The sequence below is a fragment of the Limanda limanda genome, chromosome 1 (assembly GCF_963576545.1).
Source record: "Limanda limanda chromosome 1, fLimLim1.1, whole genome shotgun sequence".
NCBI classification, from domain to species: domain Eukaryota; kingdom Metazoa; phylum Chordata; class Actinopteri; order Pleuronectiformes; family Pleuronectidae; genus Limanda; species Limanda limanda.
The window spans coordinates 26,597,488-26,619,222 of record NC_083636.1 but is presented as its reverse complement, the minus strand read 5'-3'; the positions used below and the strand labels follow the sequence as shown (position 1 = coordinate 26,619,222).

Genomic DNA, 21,735 nt, shown 5'->3' with positions numbered 1-21,735 from the left:
GATGGATGCCTTTGCCTAAAGTGCTAACAATAAGAGTGAATTAAGGACGGCCCATAAATCACAAGAGAAAGCCCTAAGCTGAGCACAAGAAAAACAGAAGATAAAATTGCACAAGCTTGGAACTTCAAGTATGTGATCCCTCTCGAAAGATACACTCTCTTACAGAGTTCACTCACCAGAGGAGGTGAACTAAGTCCTGGTTTCTATTGTTAGCACGTCTATATAAACCTTGAGGACAGGATATGTTATATATAGATTTGCTTTTTCGTACATAACTGAATACTCACATAACTCTACATTTTTCTATCCTTCAGAAACACATGAGATGCATTGACTGCTGTGGATTACAGAGAGAAAATCTTGACACAACACGAGCTGTGTAATCTTATCTTTCTGCTTGTCTTGCCCTCCATGTCTTCTGTAATCAGTATGATATTTTATTTTTTTAATCTTTTCCTATCAAAGCTATTTCATGTTATGGACACTCTGTAACACTTATGAACAGATAAAATTAAATCCAAACACGTGTTTACAGATGCAAGATAAAGATGAACCTGTAATAAACAGCTGAGTGTCGACAAACGTTGTAAGTTGGCATGGTTTTGTGTGTCCTTATTATTTTTCCTTTTTAATTTATTTTATTCCTCTGTTTTGTCCGTCTGTTTTAAGCATTTCTATAATTTCCATATTCAAGTACAGACCATAATATCGATAGCTCTTCTACCATAAGATATTTGTCACATGCTGTAAATGTTTCAAAATGCAAATTAAGTGTTAATCATTAAAAAGAAAGATGAACCTGTTGTCTAAAGGCAATAGCGAACAGTAAAAGGAAACAGAATTTACACCAGTGTCACTCAGTAGAGCCCATACCTCGGCCAAGGCCCATCAGTCCCCTTACGAAACTTCATTTAAATTCACTAGATCTAGATTTTTATTTGGATCCGCACTTGTATTTGACTCTTTCCTAACCCGTCACATCTTTCCACCAAGTTTTGTGGTAAACTGTCCTGTAGCTTTTGCATAATCCTGCCAACTAAGACACAAACAAGCAAAGAGACGCAGGCAAAAACATAATGTCCTTGGTGGATGTAATAACTCACCCGACAGGAAAAGAACAAACCCTCAGTAACAAAGTAAACACCACAACCACATTTAACCACAGTGCAAAAAAAAAAATGAAAAAAAGATAAAGTAAGTCTAGTAAGTCTATCCATATGTCATAATCTTAATCCTAGAATTTCACAATCTGATTGTGAGCGTCTTTGAGGTGACGGAGACAACAGTAGAGTTCATACGAGGTCGATTAAAAAAAACAAGGTCACTGATGTAACAGAAATAATGAATCTCATTATGAAGGTGGATCATGAAGTAGACGCTCAGTGGGGTGCAGCTGTCCCCCATTGTGAGAAAATGACTGGTGTCTTTCTTCTCCTTTTTTTCCCCGCTGCTTCCCCATTTTCCCTCCCTCCATCCAGTACAAGAATGACTGTGAACTTTGTGAAATTGACTGAAGTAGATCAGACGGTGTCAGCGGGGTGACCACAGAAGACATTTTCCTTCTAAAGAAAACAGTTTAGCCAAGTCTCCTTCCTTATTTCCACCTTAAACTGGAGCCATTGGCCTCGATTTTATTGACAATAATTCACTTTGCTTGTGTTGTAAACTGAATGGATGGATTTTCTTTTTTCCTGTCTCAGGGACAAGTGGAGGCCAATGTGAACTTACCAGCCGGCGCTCCTGAAGACGCAGAGTTTTATGCTGTTGTTCAAGGTTCCAGACTAACACATGTGACGGCAGCGAAAAGAGGAGATGATGGGATGAACCTTTGCTTCACAGTTCCTGGTAAGTCTCTCAGTCTCCGTAACAACACCCAGGCTTCATTCACTGCCTGTATTTAGCTGTGTCTCAATTTAATGGCTGCATCGATCAGAGGCTACATTTGTAGTCCGATTGCGGTGCGATTATAGGTTGGCTCCATCGGTTTCGATCCTTCCAGTCCCAGACCATCCCAGGATTCATTACAGTACTTCAATGACAAACAGTTTTTCAAAGATGTAATGGCGCCTGTGTCTGAGTATAAAGCTTCTATTCAATAAACAAGGGAACAACGGTACATTTGAATAAACCAACGGCAATTCAAACTTCAGCTCACTTGCTAGTCAACAGCAATAAGGAAGGTGACGAGCTGGTGACGCTGATCACAGAAAGCCTCAGTAGAACAGGCCGTCTCATTTGGGTTCGGTCTTTGCTTTATTCGTGGGTTCAGTGGATGAAGGATGCAGCCCCTGAATTGAGACACAGCTATTCCTATGTGACTCCAAAGATCTGTCATGAACTTCTCTGTCTCCCATAGGTCACGACCTTGTGGAAGTTGTCTCTGTCACATCCTACTTTTATGCAGAGGGCCGAGTCAGGCCGTGCGAGGGTAAATCATCTCTTGAATACGTCAGGGACGTTGCCCAGGAAGCAGCAGAGTACCTGAGTGCACACAGGGAGCAGCTCGACACCCAGAGCTACCTGGAGGTCCTGAAGAGGTTTCCTCTGCTGCCTGAAGAGGAGCTCTCTGTTGGAGGGGTAGACCGCGATGAGGGGGATGCAGAGGAGGTGCAGCTCAGAGAAAGTAGAGGGAAAGAAGCGGGTCTCAGGCAGCTGGATGAGAAGATCGCACAGGCGATGGCCAACATGGATTACCCTCAGCAGTGGAAAAACACTGACAGTCAGCAAAGGGAAGGTAAATGCGTAGACTCTTCAGTAAGACCTGCCCTGTTATTGATGCTTTCTGACACTTCTAAAGCACAGGTTTCCTATTGTACTGTGTACATCATGCTGCAGGAGGACTCAAACCTCCATATGTGGGATGACCCTTATCTCCCCTGTAGTGCGGGCCCCCCACACGTGGAGGTTTGAATCCTGCACAAATTATCATGCTTCATTTTAGTCTGTCAGAAGAATGAAGGATTCAGGCCTCAGATCCTAGCGGCCTCGGAGGTCAGATGTCAGAGATTCATGTCTGCAATACCTTAATTCATTTCTTGGTGTTGCTAGAGGAACCTTGTTTATAGGTCCATTCTGCAAGCAGTCTGCATTCCTACTTTTGATGTCCACCCTAACATTTTTTAAAGTTTGTGCCCTTTGTCATGTTCATCATCAAAATGTAGAGTTTGTCTCTCTAAATTGTGTCAAGCTACTAATTTATGGCAACTGTGCTCCACAATAACAGTAACAGAGAGAAAGAGACAGAGAGAGAGACAGACAGAGAGAGAGAGAGAGAGAGAGGGGTGCATAGCTAACCACCTCACATTCCCACCCGTAGGTGTGAATGCAAGCGTGAATGGTTGTTATTCTTTGCATGTTGGATGTACGCTGCCTCTCGCCCCCAATGTCATCTGGGATTGGCTCCAGCCATCTTTCAACCCTTAAGCAGTAGAACTAATGGGTGGATGGAAGTAAGTGAAGAGGATTAAAGTTCTCTTCATACATTTCTCTATACAAAGAAAATCTCATAGCCTCAGATATTTCAAAACCTGGCAAAATTTGAACCAAAACCCATTTCCATGGATATTACTAGATGTAGGTGAATAAGTAATAATAATTTTATATGTTTGATGAACCAACCCTTTAACATGTGAACTACAGTTGTCAGACCTTAAGGTTAATATCATTGCAGCGTGGCTCTGCTGTGCAGCAGGTTTTAGACCCAACATGAGATCTGACCGTACAGCCCAGCTCTTTCATCACATGATGTGCCAGACCAGCCAGGCAGAGGCCGGTGTGCTCCAAAGACGGAGCAATTACTGCCATTATTCCTCCTCCGTCAGATTAGAGTTGTCTTGCAGACCTCTGTGTCTATTAAATCAACTCCCACAATCCCCCTCTGCACCGCGCTCCCGCTCCTGTACACCACAGCTGTGTCCGAGTTGTTCCTGGCGTCTGGCCTCAGAACCTGTGTTGTTTTTTATGTTTAAATTATTTCAAAGCATTATTCAGGAATGTGAAACACTAGCAGTGTGCCAATGGTCTTACGTTATATTAAACATTGGTTTATTTTGGATGATTATAAATTTGAAAGCCCACCCACCCTAGTATGGAAACTTTACTGCACAGCTTATGTGCTGTCGTTGGTACAGTAACTTATTGCCTCCGTAAAAGCTTAATCTTTGCAGATACAGACTGGAGCCCATAACAAATGTACATGTCTGTTCAGCCCCGTGTTGAAAGCCCTCTCGTTATACAGTATGTGCATGCGTTGCATAGAAAACACAGAATGTCCATGCAAAACACGGGCGCGCTGAAAATGCAAAGTAGCAGTCGGCTCCCACTCTGTCGGTGTTTACTGGTCAGTGTGACAATGACATTCTTGTGTGCTGAACTTTGCATGAAGAGCATGTTCAGTATTGGCTCCTCTCACTCAGTCGAAACCGGGTCATGATTAGCTCCGCCATTTTGAAGGTGACGGCCCGTTTTCAGTTCAACTCGGGGCACAGATTAAAAAGATAAAAACCATATTTGAGTTCTTCTGCATCGTCGTTTGAAAGACAGTGCCATGGCAACCGTCACCCACACACCCACATTAACAGGGAGGGGACAAAGATGGAGCACCACAGTCGTTCACATGGTGCTCACAAAACAATAATTGTGTTTGCTAAACAGTGATCAGTCACCGTGAACATGTAGAATGTGCACGTTGAAGCATCATCCAGAATCACAGGGAACCAGGATTGTTTGTCACTTACACACGAGGCAGCAAATGTTTCACAGCAGGTGTCGACTCAGAGGAAACAATCCAGTTTTTCCAGGTAGTAACATTATCGATAAGCTGTGGACCTTATATGACCAAGAGCCTGTCTTTCCTCCAGCTGTTCAATGTGTCTATACCACACATACCATACATTCTGTACGTGGCAGATCATCCGTACATCTCCTCTCAGTCGAGGCTGATAGAGAGGATTGATGAGTAATGTAGGGCTTGTTGTCCTCAAGCAGTGTGTCTAGTGAGTTCATTCACCTGAAGTAGAGACATTCACTTATTTGAAGCTGCTCTGAACTCTGGAGATCCTCCGGACATTCTCAGGATTAGAGCCGATGTCAGAACACTGCAGGAGATCCCCCGCAGGACTCACCATGAGCGAGTAAATGTATAAAACAAAACAAAAACGTAACAAATATCTCCAGAATAAAAAGTATGTCGATGTGATGTGATCTCCGCAGTAGAATTAATACATTACGTGCTGCACCAGCCCTCACCTGCATACAGTCAAGATCCAATTCTTCGGACATCCTGCAGAAATCATTTAGTGTTACTTAACAAGGTTCATTCTTTACTTTTTTGAAATTAATGCATTACATTTATCTGCTTGTATCTCCCACTTCTTTATCTCTCTCTCTAGTTGCTGATATTCAGCCCAAAGAAACCCTGCTTCACCTGGCGGTGCGTCTGGGTTTGGTCCATCTCTCCCGTTTCTTAATTCACCAGCCGAGAGGTCAAAGGGCATTGACCTCGCCCAATCAGGAGGGAGACACTCCTCTGCAGCTGGCTCAGAGGGACGGACAACATGCCGTGTTCAGGGTGCTGGCAGCGTAAGTTACAGTATCTGTTGTCCAGTACTTATAGCACAGCTATATATACAGAGGTTTATGTTTCCTTCAGGTTCTCAGACAGACACCTTTTAATGGCTTCCAGACGTCTTTTAAAGAGAACTTCTTGAACTAGTTAAGCTGTCTGGAACCGTTTTTATCCAAAGTGAAGCTCATGCTGTTCCTTTCCTATAATATTGATGAGCTGCTAGAAACAACACATGATTTAAAAAGCACAACTCTGACGATGTTATCAGCTGCCACTTCTTTGGAAGACCACACATGCAAACATCAAACATGAACCTCCTCCGTGTGAGCTGATCAGAACCATGTATAAGAAGCATGTAAAATAAGTATATTCACTTCATTACTGTACTTAAGTACATGTTTCATACATATGTACTTTACTTTAGTAGATTTAGTTTTAGGTTATTTTCACTTTTACTTCACTAACTAACTACATATATCAGCAAATATCTCTGATTTCTACTTCCTTACATTTTTACATTATATCTTCACATTGTATTTTTTTATGATACTAAAAGTCATCATTCAGGAGATGGGAATTGGTCCATTGATCCAATCAGAAAGGGCATGTAACATTAAACTCCTGCAGCAGCAACCTCACTGGTGATGAAACACCTGAAATATTCTGAAGAGGTCGCCGCCGAGTATCAGACATTCGTTAATATGACAAAGCAATTATTTAAGGTTTCGCGCTGTAGTCTCACAGTTTAACAGCTTACTCCCACAGTCCAAGACCTGCAGAATGGGGTTAGGTTTATATGCAGAAGTGTGAATATCGGTTGACCTCTGTATGTCGACCACCTCTTGTAAAATGTCAGCTGGGATTGGCTCCAGCTCACCCTGTGACCCTGAGGATAAGTGGTGTAGAAGATAATGGATGGATGTGTTTTCAGCCGCATCACCTGCAGCATTCTTTATGCATATGACAGTCTGTATAGTCTGTATTCTCCTCGTATCAAACAGGATATACAGTCGTCACAGAAAAAATGATGTGGTAGGAAGTTGCATTAGGGAATAGGCTAAAATCAGGAAGTACTTTTACTTTAAATACTTATTCTTCTTAAAACGTTTACCTATATGTGTATGTATGTATGATTGTACTTACTTTTACTCAAGAGGAAATGTTGATGTAGTACTTTTACTTGAGTAAATTTTTTTAAATATTTGAAGTAGAATATTATTCCTCCACCACTTCAGGAGTAACATGTAGACAAGTGAAATAAGAGCAGAAATGTGCACAGAATGCTCATTTAAACATTTTTTCCGGTGTTTGCCAACACTCTAAAGATAGAGAGCCTGTCAGTAGAGACAAAATCAAACAAACGTTAGAACAATGAGAGCACATGATGACTTCAATCAATCAATCAATCAAGTTTTATTTGCATAGCCCACATTCACAAATAACAATTCGTCTCATAGGGCTTTAACATTGTGTGACATCCTCTGTCCTTAACCCTCAGCAAGAGTAAGGAAAAACTACTAAAAACCTTTTTAACAGGTAAAAATATGTAGAAACCTCAGAGAGAGCCACATGTGAGGGATCCCTCTCTCAGGACGGACAGAAGTGCAATAGATGTCAGGTGTAAGAAAACATCATCAGGATTTTTAGCAGCATCGATGAGGGTAAACATTTTTCAATACTATGTGTCAGGCAGTCCCGCTGCAATCACAGTCTCTGGCCAGCAGCCAGCAAGACCACGATCCAGCATCAGGATGGGATCCACTATAATCTACAGTCATTGTCCACCGCCGCCAGTTAGAATCCATTATCAGCTGCCGCCTCGGTCGTGGTCCACCATCATCCGATGCCAACGCGACAAAGGATCCTCCATTACAACGACGATCAGCTGGCACGATACAGAATCCACCGAACTGGATCCACCATTGCGACCTCTGACGCGCGATCCACAATCATAACCCATGGTGCGGCCAGAGCTGTGGCCCTGCATCCGCGGGCGCTAAGGCACAGAAACTCCAGGAAAGGGGTCAAGTTAGTAACATGTACTGATCAGATAAGAATTATCTTGATGTGATAAATATGGAGAAAAGGAAGGAGAAGCAGGAAAGAGAAGCTCCGTGTGTCTTGTGTCATAAATTCCCTGTGCGTCTTAGCATCATCAGGGGTTTTTGCCATTTAATCAATTTTGGAACATCGCACTAATTAGCTCTAACTATAAGCTTTATCAAAAAGGAAGGTTTTGAGTCTACTTTTAAACGAACAGAGCGTGTCTGCTTCCCTAACTGAAAGTGAGAGATTATTCCACAGGAGTGGGGCTTGATGGCTAAAAGCTCTGGCTCCTACTCTACTTTTAGAGACTTTAGGGACAACAAGTAAACCTGAGTTCTGGGATCGGAGTGCTCTAGTAGGTTGATATGGAACTAACATCTCTTTAAGGTAAAGAGGTGCCATATCATTAAGGGCCTTGAAGGTGAGGAGGAGAATTTTAAATTCTATTCTAGATTTAACAGGAAGCCAGTGTAGTGATGCTTATACTGGAGAAATGTGCTCTCTTTTCTTAGTTCTCGTCAGGACACGTGCTGCGGCATTTTGGACCAGCTGCAGAGTCTTTAACGACTTGCTGCTGGAGCCTGATAATAGTGAATTACAGTAGTCCAGTCTCGATGTAAAAAAGGCGTGGACTAGTTTTTCTGCATCTTTTTGCGAAAGGACATGTCTGATTTTTGAGATATTACGCAAGTGGAAAAACGCGGTCCTAGAAATTACTTTTAAGTGACTATTAAAGGACAAATCAGGATCGAAGATCACTCCCAAGTTCCTGACTGTGTCATTGGAAGCAAGGGCAATGTCATCTAGCGCAGCTATATCATTAGATAATGTATCTCTAAGGTGTTTAGGGCCGAGTATTATAACCTCTGTTTTATCTGAGTTTAATAAGAGAAAATTGCGGGTCATCCAGGTTTTTATGTCCTTGAGACATGCTCGAAGTTTAGTTAATTGATTACTTTGATCAGGTTTTATTGACAAATATAACTGGGTGTCATCCGCATAGCAGTGGAAATTTACCGAGTGTGTCCTGATAATGTTTCCTAGTGGAAGCATATATAATGAGAATAAAATTGGGCCGAGCACAGACCCCTGTGGGACACCATGGTTAACTTTGGTGCGCACCGATGACTCATCCTTGATTTGAACGAATTGGGAGCGATCAGCAAAATAAGATTTAAACCAGTTTAAGGCCGTTCCTTTAATGTTAATTAACTGTTTTAGTCTCTCTAATAAAATTTGATGGTCAATTGTGTCGAATGCTGCACTGAGATCTAACAGAACGAGGACAGACACAAGTCCCTGATCTGAAGCTATTAGAAGGTCATTAGTGACTTTTGCCAGGGCTGTCTCTGTGCTGTGATTGGTTCTAAACCCCGACTGATATATATTATTTTCCTGGAGAAACTCACACAGCTGATTGGCTACAACTTTTTCTAAGATTTTAGATAGGAAGGGGAGATTAGATATTGGCCTGTAATTTGCTAAAACCTCTGGGTCTAGGGTGGGTTTTTTGAGTAGGGGTTTGATTACAGCTATTTTAAAAGACTGTTTGGACCAGCATGACTTCAGTAAAAAGCTTATTCGTACAGCAGCCTCCTCTCTGTTCTCATTAAATTCACTTTGTGTCAACCTCACCACTGATAATCTTTATTCTCCTTAAGGGTGCATTGAGCTTCTTCTTCTCTCCTCATCAGCTCTGCGGGTCCCGGAGTCGGCGCCGCCGCAGGTGTGTGTAGCGTGTGGTCCGACAGCTCCCGCACGCTGAGGTTCTGTCCCGGGACGAACTCTCTGACCCTGACTGTGCGACAGGCCCCCGGCAGCTGCCCTCAGGACGACATCATGGTGCTGCGAGACAGACAGGAAGACCACAGCATTGTCAGACTGGTGAGAGCAGGCCACAGGGAAAAACCTTGATTCTAGAATACTCCTGCATATGGGAGAGAAGTGACTAATTAATACTCCCATGGACCTTTGGGCATCATGTGCCGTTGCTGTCGATAAGACCGTTTGGGCTGGTTTTGTTTGGACTTGTGTTAACAGTACGCACTTGAGTCTCACACCCTCTAACGTGCAAGTTGACCTTTTGATAAGAGTTGAGTCAGTAACGGTATACAAACACTGGAGCTATGGCAGCCAGTAAATCAAAAGGGAAAGAGAGGCTAACATGAAAAGACAAGGCAGGTTGTAGTGATAGTAGCCATGGCAGATATAGGAGTTTTCTTAATCAGGGGCCATGAAGAGGCCACAGTGTATACAGAGGGGCCAATTATATGTCCAGCATCCAATCACAAGTCCTGATTCAGTAAGGTGATCATTTAAGTAATTTACTGTTTACTATTAGCTCTATAGCTTGGAGCAGAACCACGGATCATTGAATACTTTTTTGAGAATTGTTCTTAGTTCAAGCACATTGTGTCCTTCAGAGCGCTTAGGAAATGAACATTCTTAACAAATCATCACATTTATTGTTTAGTTAGTAACTCGTTTATTTAAAAAAAAGACAGAGAGGACAGGGGCACTTCAGGGGCCAATCAGATTTCACCTGGGTCCAGTGCCCCCCTGGATCCGCCCCTGGACAGTAGCATGTGCATAGTGAACTTTATTTATGTTTAAACTCTTTATTTAAACCGCAGAATTTTCACTATATCTACCTGTTTAAGCTAAGTTAATTTTTAACCAGTGATTGTGGTAACATGACCAAATAATTGAATAATAACGTATATTTTTCACTATGTATTTCGTGTATAATTTTTTTTATGAGTTTGTTGACATCACATCTGCTGTTGTTTCAGATCAATGTGCTCAGAGCTGACAGTGAAGAAGAGGAGAAAAGTAAAGATGAAGTCCCTTCTGTTGATGAAGGTAAGCAGATTTATATTTTGAATTCCTTTCTCTAGTGGCCATTTATTATCTTCAGACTTATTGTTCTTATCAGGCTTGTTTATCAGTGACGTATCACGAAGTCCTTTTTACTATGAAATAAAATAAATAAAAGAATTGTGACGTAATCTGTACCTTAATGCAGATATCAGAATCAGGTTTTATTGCCATGCAGGTTTACACATACAAGGATTTTTGCTGTGGTGTATTTGTCCAGGTGTAAATATAAAAAAAATAGGAAAATATAAAAAAACAAAATTTAATATAAAAAGTACTTTAAGCACCAGGGGAGGGATTGTGAAATACATTGTAAATAAACACTATAGACTGGATTTTAGTCCGTTATGTGCCACAGGAAGTTAAAGTAATTGTAGTTGGTTGTAATCAAGTGTCTGGTTTTCCCATGACACACCTGCACGAGAGAGACGAGCCTCATCCAGACACGTGCATTATCTGTGTTCTCCCTCGTGTTCTCCCACGCTGGTCCCAAGTTACCTGTGCACGGCTGAAACATGAGCTGAGGAAAATAAAATCTCACACAGCCTGACTCGCTGACACACACGTGCAAAAACACACACATGTTGACATGCATCCAAGTGCATAGACTGCACTATGTATGGATTGGTTGATCAACAGACAAATACATTTCAATAACCAGTTTAATGGATTTATGAAGGAGTTTTAATGTTTGACATTGTTGAGGACTGAATATAGTTTGACTAATCAAATAGTTTAAAGTCGTCTCATTGAACTGTGGGAAAACGACATGGCCTTTTTGTTTTTGACTATTTCCAGGACATTTCAGAGATTAAGTGATTATTTGACTCGTCAAAAATAACAATCATCAGATTACCAAATAATAAAAATAAGTACTAGTATCAGCTCTAGTGTAGACATCACACTGAGCTCTGTTTGCACCGACAGCTCGTATATTTGCTGTCTGTCTGCGTGTGGCGGTATGCGAGCGCAGAGACACGTCAGTGACGAGAGGTGGAAGACGAACCGCCACAGGTTCAGCCGAGCAAACATTTGTACGCTCTGACATCCATCACTTACAACCTGAAGAGACTAAGAAAACGCTTCCAGCCGACGCCATAAAAGGCGCACACTCCTCCACACGTGTGTTTGCTCTTCCTCTGAGATTACGGAGAAAACTCAGGGGGCAGATTGTTTTTTCTGTCCTGGGGGGGACATGCTCAGGCTGGCATGCAACCACACACTGAGAAGAAGATCCTGTCAGAGTTCTGAACCACTACCTCTCGCTCACACACACACATTTAGCTCTCACTTTACCTTTGGCCACTCTTTTTTGGTTACCATAGAGATGGCAGTATCGACTCATACAGAGAAGCAGGAAGTGTTCCTCAGTATTGACCTTAACCCGGTCCGGACTTTAGCAGCCGTCCATTAATCCTCTCAAAATAACAAGCGCACAGTGGGGAGTATGTCCTCTTCCTCTGGACGCGCTGCTCTGGATGAGCTCAACGTCTCATTGGCCATGTTTCCATTAGTGGCGTCACACCCAGAGGACCTGATGTTGTGCCGTCCACACGACTCTCCTGTGGAGGAGGAGGAGGAGGAGTTAGGGCGCCATGCATCAACTTCTAGTTAAATGTTTTTATTTTGCACAGGCATTAGCAAGGAGCTGCGAGTGGAACAGCACGTGCTGGTGGACAACGTGAGTGTACTTACAATTATATGTGCTGGTCTGTGGAAGGGAGTGTGTTACGTGTTGTATATGTTTAGAGATTTGCCTCTTCAGTTTGCTGCGGGTTCTCACGTGCAGTTTGGATGTTTTCAAGTACACACTTCTTACGTTATCTTAAGACTCATGTTTCCTTTGTGGTTTCTTTCTGTTAAAAGGTTTTTGAGGAGCAGCTTGTTCTGTCTTTGGACGACGATGACGATGATGTTAAAGAGTACCCATCGTCATTATCTGGTAATCTTCTCTTCTCTTCTCTTCTCTTCTCTTCTCTTCTCTTCTCTTCTCTTCTCTTCTCTTCTCTTCTCTTCTCTTCTCTTCTCTTCTCTTCTCTTCTCTTCTCTTCTCTTCTCTTCTCTTCTCTTCTCTTCTCTTCTCTTCTCTTCTCTTCTCTTCTCCTCTTCTCTTCTCTTCTCTTCTCTTTTCTTCTCTTCTCTTCTTTTCTCTTCCCTCCCCTTCCCTCCTCTCCTCTCCTCTTCTCTTCTCTTCTCTCCTCTCCTCTTAATCTATCGAAAACCTTCTATTTATTCATCTCAAGGATTCACAGTAGTTGAAGGATTTATGACACAATAGTAACTTGTTCGGGCCTAAATACAGTTTCCATTTCAATATTATGGCAATAATACCCCGACATCTGGCTTAAATGATGAATGGGTAATCCAAAAAAAAAAGAGGAAAAAACACACAACATATTTGTGGCAGTGCTGAACAGCAGGGTGTGGGAACAATGCATACTAAGCTGGTTGAGAAGCCCTGACTGGATCCTTTCTCTTGTGGTGCTGGCACAGCATGCAGCGCTGTGAATCACATCATAGGAAATCAATACACCTACTGCTTCACGGACACAGACAGGGGATGCACTTTCATGTGGGACAGAGCAGCAGTTTTTCTGTGGTCAAACGGACGCGGTGTGTCCCCGGGACGGTGCAGGTCGGGTCTTTTCCTGCCCGGCCTCCACAATGACACAGACTGAGAGCGCAGGAATCTGCCCCGTCACTGTGGACAAAGACAGGAATGGGGTCAGGCTTGTCCCAACTAAAAAACTCTGTCTGAGCCGGGAGATGCCCCACTCTGGCCTGTCGCCCTGCCAACCCCACACCGACCACCGTCACAACTTCCACCCACACTGGAGCTGTGGACTTGAAGCGAGGGGGGGGGGGGGGGGGGGGGGTGTTAACAAGCTCCAATGTCCTCGTCTTACAAAAGCTGACATTTTAGGCGAGCAGCATACGTTAACCTTGATATCTCTTTAAACACATGCGAACACGGAAGATTGCGTGAGCCGAGCCAGCGCAAACACTCGCTGGCTAGTAAAAAAGGCAAAATTGTGAGGATTGTTTCGGGTGTTGCCACGGTTACTGTGAATGCTAATTTCCTGTGTGTTGTTGTGGCGGAAAAAAGAGTTTGCTGTAAAATCGGAAGAGACTCTGGTGCTGCTGAATGGAGCCTGTAAACTTTGGTCCAGTAAACTGGAGTGTGAGTGTGTGTGTGATGGTTTGTCTCTGTGGAGGACTGATGAGTGGAAACGGGAGGAGGGCGGTGATCCCAGTGTTTCACATTCAAGCACATTGTAGATTTCTGCTTTGTTGCTCAAGTCATCGAACTCACTGTTGAGCTGAGGGCATCTGTTGTGAAGAGACAGGGCCTCAGGGCTGCTGTGGGAAGGCGTCGTCCAGAGCTAATGCAAGTTAAGAAAACTGTGTGCTCATCCTGCCTGGTTCATCTGCTTTATAGTCTTTTTCATCAAATGATAACGGAATTTGCTTTATTACTTTTTCACGTGTGGGGTTTATGTATGCATTTGAGTGAGTATGAACTGCTGTAGTTTATGCAAGACCATAGAAGAAGACATGTTCAACTTTGTCCACAGCCTGAAGGCAAACTACCCCCCCTACCCAACTGACCGGTTTATTCAATATTGAAGATATTGCATGCCAAAATGTTTCTCTAGTAACAATGAAATAACTCGGGGCTAACCAGTGTGACAATTAGTCTACCGGCTGAGACTAATGCTGCTCCGGTACCTCCCCGACCGTTAAATTAAAATTGGAGATTTTTTTCTCCTGTTAATAAAACTGCAAACACACTAAGCATTTTATCTCAAGCGAATCAAATGAAAGCAGGCAGAAAACCAGATAAATTCAATGACTGGATAGAAGAAGTTTGTCCTGTGCTGCATGTCTGAGCTCCGTGCTAATGTCTTCACTGTGTGAGAGCAGCAGAGAGGAAATGCCTCTGTGATGCCCAGGATTTCCTTTACATTAGTGCAGGCTCGGCTGATCCAGACATCAAAGTCTGGCTGGAAAGTGCACAGAGTTCTATGAAAACGGCATCTAATCAAGAGGTGATTTTCCACATTGTAAAATTAGAAATACCACACACAGGCATGCTGTTCATGGTAACTTCACTTTATTTTATTTAAGTAAACTTTGAGGTTCTTTACTTTATGCTGATTGTACTTCAACTTTATTACACGAAAGTAATTGTCCTCTTTACACTATTATAATTTGACAACCAAAATGACTAGTGCAGATGACATTATGGCCCAAACATGTGATAATCATTATCATGTATTCTTATGGATTACACACCCAACATTATAGTATAATGTATAATAGGGTAGACATGCAACTTGTATTTTCTTTTTCAATTAATCAGTAACTGTTTTGTCTACAAAATGCCACAAGATAGAGACAACAGTGAAAATTAACAGTTTCCTACTTCTTTGACCAAAGGTTAAAAATCCAGAGATCTTCTGTTTAGTATCATGTATTACAAATAAAAGCATCAAAGTTAGAGAGGTTAGACACAAGTACTTTTACGGGTTAGGTTTTCCTCTGAGACTTTTGATCATTGACATTATTCAGGCAATTTTCATGCAACATCAATGTGCATTATTGGTTTTCCAGATGGTTTGTCATAAAGAAATGTTTGTACGTTATAGAATTTTGGCAGATGTTTGACAGACAGCTCATGTGGTTAAAACCAAAGAAGACAGGAGATTTAAAAGTAGTAAAATGGTGTTAAAACTGTGATCTTTATCTATGAATATGTTAGTGAGCTCAGATAAACATCCCCAAGCAAACCTCACACAGGAAAGAGAGTACGACTCAATGCAAGAGCATAATCCACTTTTGTCATGCTCATAAAACAGACACCCTGCCGGTTACGGTGATATGTGGAGGGTTCTGGGAAAACAAAGCTTGAAAGGTCAAACAGGGAGTCGGTGTGCTGTCTCATTATCTTTCCCTTTCTTCACTCTAAGCCTTGGCATTTAAGCAATGAAAGATCAATTAAATTATGGTTTGACAAAAATCACATCTTACCAGAATGGAGATCAGACCTGAAGTAATTATGATAAAGAAATCAGATGGGTTTTTTTAAACGTTAGGGTTGTTTCATGAGCTGCTTTCGCTCTTCAAGCATACACACAGCTAACAGGAGGATGAATTATATCAATCAAGTGGCTTCTCACCTTTTTTCTATTTATCCTTATTTATTTTAACTAAACTGAGATTGTGCTGTGTGTTTATCACAGAATATGATCATCCTGTGAAGTCCGCTGGAGTCGAGAGCCATTTTACCCAGCACGCCACAGACCCTCTGCTCTCCATGTTCGACATCAATGATCAGAAAACCAGACATCAGACGCAGGTTGTGCATCATCCACTCTCTCCAAAAACACAACTTAACATTTTTTATATATATTTTTAAGCTCAATGCATCTTTCCTTTGCCTCAGCCGGATGATGTTGACCTCAAGTACAGCGTCAGTGGAGTGACGAGCGGCAGCACAGGGACGGACAGCGGGTTATGGGACGCCGTGGACACGCAGGATCTCCTGCTCACCGCTGACACTCCTCCGCCCTGTCCGGAAAACCTCTGCCCCCAACTCCCGAGCTCACCTACTAACCAGGCCCACGCCAAGATGTTCTGTCCCACCTCCTTTGAGCCGACCGACGAGAGGGACAGTCCGCCCATGGACGCCTGCAACCTCAGGTATTAAATATCATGCACTGCTTTCAGACATCAGACACTGAACTCTGGAGAATCTGATATTCTCCGCAGGGGCTGCATGTGAGAAAGCAAATGACCGGGTGAGAGGCTCCCGACTTTCTCTGGAGTTGCTCCATCCAGCCTCCATGTGAGAGTCCATGTGAGAAATCAGCTGGAGCTCTGTCATATCGGAGAATCTCCAGCATAAGCTTCACATGTGAAAGAAATAGTCCGGAACAAGTCTGGACCAGTTTGTGTGGACATTCTTCGAAGTTCATGTCTGAAAATGCCTTTTATGGCTTTTACGACTTTTACGACTAAATGGCTTTTAGTTGTGGTTTGTCTCAGTGTGTTACTGGTCATTTCTCTCTCCAGTCCCAGTCTAGTGGCTCTGGAGTTGGACAGCGAGGAGGACAGCGCTGACATGAAGTCTCCGCTTTCCCCACTTTCCTCAGAAGTGGAGAAGAACGAAGACAAAGGAGACGCCTTTTGTCCCTCCGCTGACCTCACTTGCACTCGCAGCAAGTCGGCCTCTGCGGCATGCGAACCCGCCACGAAAGTAAACCACCCTCTCAGCTGTCAAACACTTCACTCAGACGTTTCCACATCTCCTTCATATAATGAGAGGGAAGTCTTTCGTCTTTACTCGGGGTGCTTGTTTTTTCTTTTCTTGTTTAGGAATTGGACAACCAGGGGATTCGACTGCGTTCCTATTCCTGCTCCGCACCAAAAATCAGTTTGCGGCCTGCCCGTTTTGCCCGGGACAATCCCACTTCAGACATCAGCCCTGGTCAGTACCACTGGAACCGTTACCCACCTCACATAGTTCCAGTCTTACACATTACTAACACTGTTTCCACTGCATGTTTTTGATGATCACTAATGGAGCAGGCGGATTGATGTGATGTTGTGTTCATTTTTCACTAACCTGTAGATTCCCTCTCTACTAATATCAAATCAAATCAACTCACAGTGAATGATAGGGGACAGTGCAGCCTTTTTTATTTTATTTATGGAAACAAGCCTTTTTGCATTGTGCTGGATGAGAAGATCAATACTGCTCTCATGTCTCATGTTAAATGTGAAGCGACAGTAGGAAGAGATTCAGCTAAGGAAACATGGCTCTGACAGAAGGCAAGACATATATATTTATTAAGCACATTTCATACACAGGTAGATTCAAGGTGCTGCACAGAGACATGAACAACAGCACAAATTTGACAGAGAAAATTTAAATATATTCATTTAAAGTCTGAAAGTACAATTTAACAAATCAATCGAATTACGCAAAAACAGGTTAAACAAAAGCAAAATAAGAGATAACAAAAAGAACTGAATAAACGAGGTACAGACAGATAAGGGATAAAATCTCTAAAAAAACTGACAAAATATCTTAAAGGAGTAAAAATAAAGTAGATAGAACTCTTTATAGTAGTAGAATAAAAGTAATAAATAAAAATGGAATAAAAGGTGTAGGGTAAAGGTAAAGGTAGGTATTCTTCACAATTACACACATTCAGTGATAGAACCTTTATTTTTTTTACAGAACATTCAAGACAAGGATTTATCCTGTAAAAGTATCAATACATTTCCATTATATTATTTTTTATTTCATCCTTACTATTTGTATTCAAAGTGATTAATTGTATTTAATGCCATTTACACTTTATTTAGAAACACATTTTCTTATGCCAGCATCACTAAACCTCACTACACATTATAGCGTGTGTGTTTAATCTATACATTAACAGAAGTGTCCAGAAATATCAGGTTATGGTCAGAAGCAGACTTCCTTGAGAATTCTCATCACAGCCTTTACACAAACACACACAAACATACGCACACAAACCACAAATCATCATTGACTTACCTTTGAAGTGGCTGCATCCTTCGAAGGACGCGGCCTACCCGGCCCATTAAGACCACTTCCTTTGTTGGCTGCATAGACCTTGAAGGTCGAACTGAAATGAAATCTGTTGTACGAAAGCTTTCCGTGATCAGCGTCACCAGCTCGTGCCACTATTATTGCTGTTGCCTGGCTACAGAGCTGAAGTTGGACATAACGACAAAGTTTCAATGTGAGAACGTTGAGTTGAAGCGTGCTGGCGCCATTTCCTTTTGGAAATACAAACAAATTAATGCTGGAATATGTTGTGCTGAGAAGATCCTTTCGTTTCTCAAGATTTGAAGGAGCCTCCAAAATGGAACAGTTGTCGGACCATAATCAACAAATACAGCCTCTGAAGGATGCAGCCCCTGAATTGAGACACAAATGTAGAAAGTACAGACATGAGAGAGTGTTTTAAATCTTCCCATCCAAAACTCAGCAAGAGAGCAACAATTTGAAACAGTTTCACCAACAGCTGTTTTTCATTTTTCAAGTAGCGACAGACTGTATTGTTCCCCTAATTTCCAACATTCACAATCCGCCCACAGCTCTGCATGAGGTAGCGATGTACAAGCTCTCAGTCTGTAGTCTGCACCCTCTGTAGTTGATGTGTGAGCCGCCCTCTGTCCACTGTGCCCTGTAGATGCCGTGCTCCACAGTGTCAGCCACAGCCGATCTCTCCTTCAGGCCCTCTCTCTGTCTAAATCTCTGTCTCTGCTCCACCCTGGTAGTAAGTACTGGACACCTGCAGCCGTCACACCGCGCCCTGGGCCCCGTAACCACCTCGCTGTCAGTGTCGGTGCTTGTGTGTGCGTGTGGGAAGTCAAGGTTATTACTGGAAACTGAATTCAGCGGCTGAAAATGAAAACTTTACAACATGGGATTCAATTTAAAAAAAAAAAGTGGCTTTAACCCACAGAGAATCATTACCGCTCTCCTGGCAGCTTTACAGCATGTTTCAGTTCATTGTTTTGGTTTCCTGCCCTGTGACTTTTGAGTTTTTAGTTCTTTCTCATGGCTCTTTGCACTGAAAAAAGCTCAATAGGTTAACTTTGCTCAACCAGAAAAAGACGGTACAAGAAATGAGCAACTAACAATTGAATATGTTTGAACATTAAGCTGCAGATGGCAACGTGAGGCAACATGAGAGGAAAAATGGGACTTTGTGCCATGAGACTTATGAGACTGCGATAATACTATATTACAGTGTTGTACTTTAATTATAACCTGTTAGCTTATAACTCTTAAAAAATGGTACAACCCATATGAATAAAAGCTGTTTCTCATGGTCCAAAATGTTACTACTATAACAGAAACATTACTATGAAGTCTTTTTGATCCGGTGTGTGTGGAGAGAACAGCACTGTCTGTCATGACTGCCAGCTGTTTATTAAATGTATGAGCATTTATCCAACATTATTCGAAAACACAATTGAGGCAACCGGCAGGAAATGAAATGCCATTATCAGCTGCTGCTTTTCCCCCTCATCATCTTAAATTTTAAATTTACAAATATTTGAGTGAAACAAAGCCAAAAGTCCAAAGGAGTTGCGAGTAGTGTGGGGAATTGAAAGTAAAATCTAAGAACAGGGTTTCCTTAGGGCGTCTTAAAAAGTCTAATAATTTGAATTTCAAGCCACAAAAAGTCTTAAATACATTAAAATATAACATATTAGGACTTGAATATGAATATGTAGATCTTACTTATGTCAACGTTTATTTAATACTGTTTCAGCTGCACTTTAGAATGAGCTTTTTGTCTTGTAGTTCTTTCCCAACTATTTCTCAATTGTGGGTTTGTTGAATTGGGTAGTGTACACTGTGACATTTAAATTTAAAGTATAAAAAAAAGCTAAGAGCTAATTCATCACAATGCCACTTTAACTTTTCTTCACCTACGGGAAAGCTACATTTTTCTGGGACTCTGATATTCCCTCATTTCTGTCGTACTTGACACAGGCCTTAACTTTCATTCATTATGGTCTTAAAGGCTCTCAAACTGCACTTGTTGAAACCTGCGGAAACCCTGTAAGAACTACATTAAGATCATAAGGCAGTAATAACCTTGACGTGTGTTTGCATGTGTGTCTGAGCAGACCTGGGTGTGTGTGTGTGTGTGTGTGTGTGTGTGTGTGGGGGGGGGGGGTGTGTGTACCTGTGTCTTGCCTAATAAAGACACACCCGTATTGTGATCTTAACGGCCGCAGGAGTGCAAGAAGAAATCAGGTTTGCTGGGATGAAATGAGCAGATGACTGATTGCTTTGCAGCCTGATGAGACAGGAGGCGTCTCAGGGTCGGCACCGTGCGTCTGTTTGTGCTGCAGCTTTTTGTGCGTCTCGCTCTGTCCTGGTTGTGTACACGAAGCTCATCAGCTGTGTTTGTGTTCAGATGCTTTTTATATTCACCTACTCAGATAATGAACAGCACATCTGGCATGTAATTGACACTTAACAGTCTTTGTTTACATATTCACTCAGAAACAACTGTCAGATATACAGAATTAAACTTCTGAATTTAGTTTCAGTCGTTGAACTGAAAGTAATTTTTTCTACAGGGGTTGATTTTTATAGATATTTTGTGTTAAATATGCTCAATCATGTTGTCAGATGAATAACCTCTTTCCATTCTTTGTGTCTGCAGAGCAAAGAGCCTCCAGTATTTCAGAGCAGTCACATGAGAAAAGGTATTTTTTCTTAAAGTTGATTTACTTTTTTTATTGTCTTTTTCTGTCTTTCTATCTGTCCAAAAAAAACGAAACTACCTTTCACCAGATATGTGCCGAGAGCAACACATGTCTGTAACCATGGCAATTAGGCCGTACAGTTACAGCAGGCGCTCTGAGAAGTTTGCTGAGGCTCTTTGTTGCTTTCTGTAGCAGAAGCTGCTTTTATGTGTCACTGCTGTTTTTGATCCTTTTCTTCTCTAGTGACAGCAGAGGTAGTGAGGTGCAGACATCAGTTGGACCCTGTAATACCTTTTCTATGCCCTGTTTTTCATCTGTGGGTTACAATGTGATCTTGCAGCCGTGTAGCTCATTTTCACATATGACCAGCGGCATCATGGCTACATCACAATGCATGGCAAATGCACTGTATGTACATGCAAGTGATGCTTTTTGAATTCAAAACACTGCAGATGTTGTTTAAGATAATGACCAGAAGTGACTTCATGCCCCCTCTGTGTGCTCTGAGAGGAGTGGCACTGGTTTAAAAAAAAGAAGGACATCCTTTACACTTCCTGTTCCACTCTGACCATTTTCACTGCCATTCCATTAGGAATGATGCCAACGGATATTTCCTCTGCCATTTGTATAAATGTATAAGCACCGTAACTTAACTGCTACACTTCATTAGCCCCCCCTAGTGGAAGATATCAATCAGACGCAGGGGTAAAAAAGCAGTGATAAAAACCATAACAGGAGATTGAAGTTATTGTGTGCCTATATTTTAGTGTTTGAGGTAAAGTATTCACACATTACCAACAATATATTTGTTTTTGTTTTTTTGCTAATATTTTGGCACAAACTATACAACTGAAAACCATCGATCCTGTTTGGGGACAAATGTTTTCATAGGAGGCCCAGATTTGGTCGGCAGCGTGTTATTGGCCATTCTCTGCAGTACTGGCATGTCAGCTCTACACATTTGTCTATCTTTC

At 42.1% G+C, this 21,735-nt stretch overlaps 1 protein-coding gene across 1 annotated transcript in view; it reads left to right on the top strand.

Moving 5' to 3' along the window:
- The window catches only part of arhgef28a (Rho guanine nucleotide exchange factor (GEF) 28a), a 52,090-nt gene that overhangs the window by 9,349 nt on the left and 21,006 nt on the right, over positions 1–21,735 (top strand). The window contains exons 3-15 of the mRNA XM_061075772.1: positions 1,701–1,845; positions 2,357–2,734; positions 5,391–5,580; positions 9,307–9,496; positions 10,405–10,474; positions 12,124–12,170; positions 12,356–12,431; positions 15,733–15,848; positions 15,936–16,192; positions 16,565–16,748; positions 16,868–16,979; positions 18,721–18,807; positions 20,719–20,761. Coding sequence (XP_060931755.1) covers positions 1,701–1,845; positions 2,357–2,734; positions 5,391–5,580; positions 9,307–9,496; positions 10,405–10,474; positions 12,124–12,170; positions 12,356–12,431; positions 15,733–15,848; positions 15,936–16,192; positions 16,565–16,748; positions 16,868–16,979; positions 18,721–18,807; positions 20,719–20,761 — 1,895 coding nt within the window. The remainder of the gene's footprint in view (positions 1–1,700; positions 1,846–2,356; positions 2,735–5,390; positions 5,581–9,306; positions 9,497–10,404; positions 10,475–12,123; positions 12,171–12,355; positions 12,432–15,732; positions 15,849–15,935; positions 16,193–16,564; positions 16,749–16,867; positions 16,980–18,720; positions 18,808–20,718; positions 20,762–21,735) is intronic.